This window comes from Pinus tabuliformis, chromosome 6 (assembly GCF_031772625.1).
Source record: "Pinus tabuliformis cultivar Carrire ecotype Pingquan chromosome 6, CPIR1, whole genome shotgun sequence".
NCBI classification, from domain to species: domain Eukaryota; kingdom Viridiplantae; phylum Streptophyta; class Pinopsida; order Pinales; family Pinaceae; genus Pinus; species Pinus tabuliformis.
This window is the reverse complement of record NC_142292.1, coordinates 974254785-974264123: the sequence shown is the minus strand read 5'-3', so window position 1 is coordinate 974264123 and position 9339 is coordinate 974254785. Positions and strand designations below refer to the sequence as shown.

The window sequence follows — 9339 nt, the reverse complement described above, 5'->3', positions numbered from 1 at the left end:
AAAAGGTCGATGATATCTCCTACCCATTCACAACTTTCCTTTCCTTTCCTCTATGTGTGTCACATCTAATTTCAGGGTACGAGAGTTTTAGTTGAGCATGCACCCCTCACGTGACTCACTCACGCAAAATTAATTCTTTTAAATGAAGGTTTCTTCACCTCTGATGGCCATCAAACTCATTCTCATATTCAGATTTTGATGTTTGTATTTTGCAAATTCATCATGCAATCAGATAAGCTGTTCTACATTTATGCTGCCAACTTCCTTTTTTCAATATTTGTGGGAGCAATCCAGTCACTTGAATACGATGACATGAGTGTCGACGAGTTTCTGAAATATGTAAATTCACCCGCAGTCCATAAATACAAGGTTAGCTCTTGGTTTTCTGATATATATATAATTTGCATTTTGCTACTCTGATTTACATGAATTTAACTAACTCCCCCCTGTAATTTTTATGATCAGGACGAAGATGGAGATACCATTTTATGTGTGAGATTGGAGGACCAGTTATCGTTGAGATCACAACCTCGCCTTTCGCATAGTATTGTATGAAATCCAATACAATTTTTTACTGTTATTCCTTTCAATATGAGACTTCTCATAGATATAGCACACAACGATTTTCACAGCGTTCATCTTGATCAATCTGTTGAATTTTTCAGAATTGGAAGGTTTGGTTCTATAAGGATTATATTGAAGAATCTGGATGAGTAGAGAGCCTCTTATAAAAGGAACTATGAAATATAGTGAATTGTGATTTTTATTAGGGAAATCTAAATTAACAAATCAGTAATAAATATTTGTGATTTTTATTAACTAAATCTAAATTAACAAATTAGTAATAAATTTTTGATTTTAAGTTTTTGTGATTCATTTTGTTTTTGAGTTCATGATTTATCTTATTTTTTGTGTAGATTATTTTTCTGGATTAATCACATCATTAGTTTTTTTTATCGAGTTTCAAATATAGTAATAAATTTGTTTGATTAAACCATCTAGATGTTTGATTAAACCATCTACATATCCAGAGCAGTAATTTGTAGTTTGATGTTTAATTTTCTTGGCCATGTAGAAAAAATCAAAATCCTTAAAACGGGATGGAAACAAAGGCAGCCATGCCAGGTTGAATAACAGCTTGGCCATGAAAGCGTTGGGTCAGAATACGCACTCATCATCATGTCCTCCTCACACATTGGCCTTCAGGGAGGTAAAGAAGGAGGACGTGCTGAGAATGGGAGGTGTCTCTAATTACATCAAGAAATCTCCTCCACCTCCTCGTGGCAATGTTCATACTCTTGTTGGCAATGAGCTGGCCACATCTCACGAAGTATGTATATAGAATGGAATAGTTTTAGTTATTTATAGTGCAGAATTTATAGAATAATATTTATGAGGGGTTTAATCTTTATTAAGTTTCCTGTTCAGATTTTATGGAGAGTTATTAAATATGAAAGTCAATGGTAAAAATTGAAAATCACATTATTTTGTTATGATATTTAAATTTAACAGAGAAGTTCAATTGTGAGAATTTAGAAATACACTATTCTGTCATAATATCATAATATCTAAATAATTTAACAAATTCAACAAAGTTTTGTTTAAGGTTATATAGGTGAAATATTTATGCATTTTAAACCAATAATCATTATTATATCTTATTAATATTTCCCATTATTAATTTTTTATCCCAATACATTTTATCTCAAATCAACAATATGAAAAAATATACCTTATTAATATTTCCCATTATTAATTTTTTATCCCAATACATTTTATCTCAATCAACAATAATTATGCAAAAAGCACCTTATCAATATAGAGAATTATTAAAAAAAAATATAGCTAATAAATATATAATGCAAAAAGCACCTGGTCAATATAAAGAGTTATTAATTTGTTATCGCTAATAAATATATAAATAATATTTAAGAATATTTAGTTTATTATTTATTTAACTTTTATTTTAAATTGTAATGTCTGTCTTTATATAATTATTTGTTTAAATAATACATATTATTAATTAAAATTTAATGTTTTTTTTATTTATTTTACTTTAATTTTTGTTAAGAATTTTTAAATAATACAGATTATTAATTAAAATTCTAATGTTTTTTATTTATTTTACTTTAATTTTTGTTAAAAAAAATAAAGGAAATTTTGATTTATAAATATTAAAAAAGTATGGATACACTATTATGGTTTATAATCAACATTTGTTTTAGAAAGAAAGATTCTCAATTTCCAACTCCTCAATTAATGAATTTATAGTTTAACTAGCAATAGATTTACAATTAAATGTTATAACATGAAAATCAAATATGTGGGAATATTTGAAGATTTGATTATGATTCATGGTTGCTTAGTGTTTGGAATGGATAAATAGTGTGTTTACAGTTGAACTAACAATAAATCTACAAGTAAATGTTATAACATGAAAATCAAATATGTGGCAATATTTGAGGATTTGATTATGATTCATGGTTGCTTACTATTTGGAATGGATGAATAGTGTTTTTACAATTGAACTAACAATATATTTACAATTAAATGTTATAACAAGAAAATCCAACATCTATCAATATTTGAGGATTCAAATATGATTCATGATTGCTTACTCTTTGGAATGGATGAATAGCATGCTGTTGTGGAGTTTACATTTGAAGAGGCAGTGGTTGAAACAAGTGCTGCCAATAGTATTTGGAAGCCCTTCGTTACAGAAGATGGTCATTTTAGTTTGAGCCAAGTGTGGGTCAGTGAAAAGAATCGAACTGAATCCATTGAAGCTGGATGGCATGTAGGTTGCAGCATCCATTTTTTTATTTAATGTACTACTACATCAAATCTTTATATTTTCCATAAAGGCATTGTTATTGATCATTATTGTTTAACATATATTTTGGAAATAGGTTCATCCTGTGAGATATGGTGACTATGAGCCAAGATTTTTCATCTACTGGACTGTAAGCTTATTAGGCTTTTAGCTATACATATTTCTTATTTGATAGTTTATGTGAGTTTTGAGATGAATATACCGCTTTTAGCTATATATATTTCTTATTTGATAGTTTATGTGAGTTTTGAGATGAATATACCGCTAACGTGTGGCTTGAAACAATCATTGGGATGCCTTCACAATATACCCTATCACCATTCTAGACCATGACCCAACCATATATCTATTTTTCTTCTATTTATTGGGTATTTGAAATTTTGTCAAATTTTTTTTAAGAGTGTTTTTCATAAACTTATCAATTTTAGTTATACATTCGGTGAAGGGTTATATGATCTACTCATGAATTCCTTTGACTAAACTCTTATTTTTCTCTGATAAATATCACAGGCAGACAGATACCAAGGTACAGGATGTTACAATACCTATTGTCCTGGATTTGTTGTATTGAATGACTTCGATCTTCAAGGAAAACCTCTGAAGGCAACTCGGTATCTTGATCCAGACCAATACGAGCTACCCATAACAATCCAATTAGTATGTAAAATCTCATATGTTTTCAATATTGTATTTTCCTTTTCAAATATCTAGTTAATTATTAATTAGGATTCCAAACCCTTATTGACTTAGTTTCATGAGGTTGTGGTTAACCAATTATCAGTCTGAAAGTAATGGAGGACCAGCATGGTATTTGATTGTGAATGATAAGGTGGTAGGATACTGGCCATCTGAGTTGTTCAGCAGCCTGAGCCAATCCTCTTCTCTTATAGTCTATGGGGGTGAAGTGTCGTATGAATCAAAGGGCAGATTTGGATCAGATGAGTCTAAGCTAGAGCCAAATGCAGCTTCTATGAGTAGAACAGACATGGGCAGTGGGCACTTTCCAGAAGGAAGATGGAGGTCCAGTGCTAGTATCAGACAAATACACTTCTACGGAAACAGTGCAAATGCAGTGGATGGGAAGCAGTATCTCAGGGCGTCCAAGCCCAAATGCTATAATGTCACGGCTGAAAGGGATGATGGCTTTGGAGGGCTTCACATCTTCTATGGTGGCCCCGGAAGCGATGCGCCTGACTGCCAAATTGATTAGATTTGATCAAGCCGCAAATTATAATCGTGAATATTGGGTTTACCTCAATGTAGATGTGATAATTAGGATTATGAATTTATTTTTAAATTGTATATTCAATTTATATTACATAGATTAATCACACTAACTGGTTTGAAAGCTTGATCTGAAGACATTTTTGAATATTTAAAGTGTGTAATCCCAATAATTTCAATATGTAATTTTAGCCATTATTATTTGAATACGTGCTTTTAGCAATTATTAATTATAATTTGTAATTATAGTGTTTTTTTAAAGATATTTAGCAAATACATGTATAATAAAAAGTTAGCGCACCCATATAAGTTAAATGATGTATCAATGTAGAAATGCATCAATACATGAGAAGCATTAAAATATGTATTTTATGATATATTTCATATTGCTAAATTAAAGAAAAAAAACATAGAAATTAATTATATTATCTTTATTTTAAATTAAAAACACATATACATTTTAAAAAACATGTAACAACATATTGGACCATGAAGATTCACCTCCACTTTATCATGAAAATCCTTATTTTGTAAAAAGGCTCTCTTAGAATACTATGGTTTATCAATATTATATGCCCAAGAAAACCATAAATAGACACACCTAACGTCATTAAAAAAACAGACACACATATCGACATACAGCTCCAATATTCAGACTACACCATCTTTTTTTAATATGTAAATCATTATTTTTCAACTTGCTCTTACCAAAACTATGATCATATATATTATAAAAATTATTAATTACAATTACTAATTTTATATATAATATATATATATATATATATATATATATATAATTCATTTTTTTAAATAATAATTTACTATTAATTTTAAAATAATAATTCTATATTAATTACCATCTTAAATCCACATTAAGTATCGAGATGGATCAAATTCTTGAGATGTAAATCTCTTTTATAGTGAAAAAGATTTGAACCCTCTTATTACTTGGTAAATATAGAGTTAAGATGGATCTAAGATGGTTTAATTTCTCCTTTTAAATAAGCCATATTCCACATGAATACCATGAGTCTTTTTTTATAGGATTATTTTTATTTTTATGTTTTGCTTTTTTATTTTGATGGATCATATACTTTACAATACATTAATCTTTGTATTTAATTTTACTTTTATTTTTATTTTATTTTTGTGTACTTTATGTTTACCAGAGAGGACAAGAAACAACAAATCATTACGACATCCCTTCTATAGTGAATTAAAGAGCATCTGTCATTGTAATTATTACTTAAAATTTTGATTAAAACAAAAAATTCATCAAAATTTTCAAATAAATAAATTAATTAAAAAAATATATATTATTAACTAAAAAAGTATTTCCTTATTCCTGATGGGGGCCACGGATCTTGGCAACTAAGGGATCACTGCGGGTTCCCACTACCCCACTGACCACCTCGGCAGCTAAGAAGGGTGATGTGGCAACTCACTGACATGTAGCCCTGTGTGAATTCAATTCCCCCTCAATGCAAGTGATGTTGCATTTAGGCGAAGCTACGATGGTTAAGGTTATAGTCCTGGCGTTGCATTCAGGGGCGGTCGTTGGCGAGATTTACAGTCGTTAAGGGGGTATGGGATGTGAAGATATGTGAGGTGGACTTTCTTTAACTAAGCAGGAGGCCAAGTTAGAGAAGGATTGCAGTGTGAAGATATGTGAGGTGGACTTTCTTTAACTAAGCAGGAGGCCAAGTTAGAGAAGGATTGCAGTGCTTGTGGGCAGAGCATAGTGTCACGGAGTCTAGCTCTGGAGCTTGGGGAGCCAGGGATGTGGTAAGTTGCCCTAATGGTAGTATATCTGAGGCCCCGACATAATGGTTTTCCACTTGATTTTGTATCAGGGGATTGTTGAGGTTGCAGAGTGATCGGTGTCTGTTACAAGTTGGAACGCCTGACAGATTTGACCAAGAACTTTCTGGCCAGACGGAAGGTATGGAATTATAATTTTAATGCTCGGTTTTATTCCATAGTTCTCAGTGATTTCGGTAGTAATCTATTTCTTCAGGAGCTCCAGATTCTAATTGTTAATTCTGGTAATATTAAGCATCTGTGTTGGGGTTGGTTTATTGAGATTCAATTGTTATGTTAGTGGTCTGAGGGGCTTGGTCGAAGGGGTATATATCAGTTCTCTCCCTCGGTTGGTCGAGATTGTTGTGGGGCATTTCGAGTCACATTCTTTGCAGATATTGGGGTGGGATTTGAGGACTATTCCTGCCCTGTTGTCTCGGTCGCGGGCTTAGTCGAGTTTGAACCTGGGCAATTTTACCTACTGTCTATGCATTCGAAAGATTGAATGGTTGTTGGGATAGTCTTAGGTTTAATTGGGGTTCTGGGGTCGAGTCTTGTGACTTGTAGTCTTTGGTCTATTACTTATGCGAGTGGCATTATATCATATTTGTGTTGGTGTTTTTCTGGAGATTAGGTTGTAGTTGGGTAGGCTCTGAACATTTCCTCAGGTATTATATGAACACACTGGGCCTCGACCCATTGTTATTTCCTGTGTGCTTCTTTCAAAGCGAGGGGGTTCGCGACATTGGCTTTGTTGATATTTGGGGGCTTGTTGGCAGTAGTTTTGTGTGTAAGGTTTTTCCTGGTGTAGCCCAGTTAGCAATGCCACATCAACTTGGACTGGTGAGAACAAGATTGTTTAGATGGCATGCAGAGGGGGCAATGGTGAATACAAGAGAAACTGGAGCACTTTAAAGGAAGGTTGGCTCATATGGAGAAGCATGTGCATTGTGATTTAGACTTCCTCCATCACATGGCCTCTTCATGACCACCCTGCTCCCATCAACTCCTATGACTCATAATGGTCATTTGGTATCACTTAATAAGGTTGTTTTAGCAGCTAATTATTTGTGTTGATATTCACCTATTGGCCAATAAATCTGGTAAGAGTGAGACCGTTGGGATTTTGAAAAAATATAATCAAAGATGTAATATTTTGACATAATAGGAAATTCTCTATTTACAAAAGGAAAATATTTCCTTATTAATATATTCTTTTCTCTAAATCAATTTTATATTTTTTTACTTCAGAGGAAAACCTATACATATTTCATTCAGATATGTGATCTATAAGTAAAGTCTTAATCCTCCATCTCCACCAGAAAGATACATAGGTCTCAATAAAAAGGGAAAATCATACTTTTCCACCATCTTACCAGTGTAGTCAAACCAAATATCTAAAATGGTTGATCATATTGCAAATATTTTTTACCCAATCAGGAAAAACAGTCCAAAAAACAAAAATGCAACAGCAGAACCAAATATCTAAAATGGTTGATCATATTACAAATATTTTTTACCCAATCAAGAAAAACACAATTCAAAAAACAAAAATGCAACAACAGAACACTTAAGGTTGTTTCCCTCACTGCAAGAAATATCCTTGATCACCTTCTCCGACAACCACTACGCTGCTCTCTTGAAAATCAATCTCTGATCTATCACCCAATGTATCTTCCAAATGCCCATCAAGCCTCTTTTTATAATCTTCTTGTTGATCAATCAACAGCCTAGATTAGATCTTAATCAATGGCTAAGATCATTTTGACTTCATCCTCGTCTTCTTCTAGAAGTTTCACCCCAGTTTAATTAATACCCTTTAATTATTTTAATTTCCTAAGTTTAGACTTAGGCATCCAAAAAGTACACCTGACGCTGCAAGAGTATTCAACATAGGGAAATATTGCCCTCTTCTAGCACCACATCCTCAAATCTAAGCTTGTAATGTAATATACCTAGAGTCGTTAACAAACCTTTCTTTGATAACCCATTTGCCATGTTGCTTAATCCCTGTAAACATGCTTGAAAGAGATGTCAGCAAAGGATTGTTTTAACATATCAATGTGATCCAGTTAGTTGACCAGATTGGGACGTGAAAAGTTGGACCTCCTAGTGACCCCATCAATAATGGATATGGAGTCTCCATAGATTGTAATCCACTCCAGACAATGTCTCCTAGCAAAATACAAAAGCCCCTAGAGGGACAAAAGCTTTGCTCTAGAGTTTGTGCCCTCTCCGCCATAACAGAAGAAAAGAAATTGAACTTGTGGATTGATCCTCAACAAGTCCCACATCCACATCTACCATATTTAGATACACCATCGAAGAAGCCAACGAGAAACTCGACCTGCATATGATTTGTCATCAACCTAGGAATCTTGTCAGCATGTTTAAGACTCCTCCCAATTGCTAGCCAAATTTGTATGTTTGTACAAATCCTAGTCATATTTATGGGCCTATCTTCCAAAATCAAATAATTTCTTACACACCATATCTCCCAGGAAATGTAAAGAGGGATAGTCTTGTACTCCCCTTGTTTGGTGGACGACCATTGATAACAAGTTTAAAGCGAGGAGAAAGGCTAGATAGAAAGAAGTTGGAGATAATTCAGGACGCTCGCCCACACCGCCGGAGAAAAGGGACATTGTAAAAAAATATGATAGACATTATCCTGAGACTCCCTAAAAAATAACACCTACCCAGGCAAAGGAAGCCTCTTTTACCAACATTGTCCCAGGTAAGAATTCTATTTTCCATGCTAACCAACAGAGAATAATAATTTTCAGAGACATGTCCCAACTCCATACCTTCCTATACCAACATTTATCATTCAAGGGATTGACCTTGCAAGAAATATATCTATATATGTTTGAAACCACCATATATCCATTACATCAGGCTTCGTTCCAGACTAAAACATCACCTCAAGCCTTCCTAACAAGACCAACCAACTGAAGATCATTAATGAAATGGTTCCAGAAGTTTGCATTTGTACCAGAAAATCCAACCTCCATAGCATCCTTCCAAGATGGGTAAAGGTAAGTGTCATTCCTATGTCCAATAGCCTGGTCAAGAAAGAAAAATATTTTTGCATGTAATGCATCAATAACACCAACAGGTAAATTTTGTAAATTGCTTACCCCTTGTATTATGTTAATCCCCATTAGGATTTTGTCGCCTTACCATAAGACAGATGTAGATTATCGAGGAACCATCTTCTGACCTTAAACTTTACCATATATAAGGTTTGTTCTTCATTCCAACCTCATCACGCCTGTACCATTCCAATAGTGATCTGCGCTTCAAGTATTCAACATATATTATATCCTACCATATACCTTTACCAAAGAAAGTTGATTTGGATTGGATCATTATATTGTTTTTCATCCATCATGATGCATTTGGAGTGGAAAAAGTGGAGGAATCAGCGCACATGACCATTTTTACCGGCGGGACCCAGTTTGGCAAAAATGGGGTCT

The 9339-nt window shown here is 33.3% G+C and overlaps 1 protein-coding gene across 1 annotated transcript; it reads left to right on the top strand.

The window, feature by feature from the left end:
* Positions 1-222: 222 nt before the first annotated feature.
* On the top strand, positions 223-4048 carry LOC149262245 (protein neprosin-like). Its single transcript, XM_089376235.1, has 7 exons — positions 223-369; positions 466-549; positions 1076-1330; positions 2639-2797; positions 2910-2963; positions 3344-3490; positions 3615-4048. Exons 1-7 carry the CDS (start codon positions 223-225, stop codon positions 4041-4043), a joined length of 1275 nt encoding a protein of 424 aa, XP_089232361.1. The 3' UTR covers positions 4044-4048.
* The last annotated feature ends 5291 nt before the right edge of the window (positions 4049-9339 follow it).

Coding starts and splice junctions, on each gene's coding strand:
- LOC149262245 (XM_089376235.1), top strand. CDS start 223: ATGCAATCAGATAAGCTGTTCTACATTTATGCTGCCAACTTCCTTTTT. Junction 2,798..2,909: donor CCATTGAAGCTGGATGGCAT/GTAGGTTGCAGC, acceptor TTTTGGAAATAG/GTTCATCCTGTGAGATATGG. Junction 3,491..3,614: donor TACCCATAACAATCCAATTA/GTATGTAAAATC, acceptor ACCAATTATCAG/TCTGAAAGTAATGGAGGACC.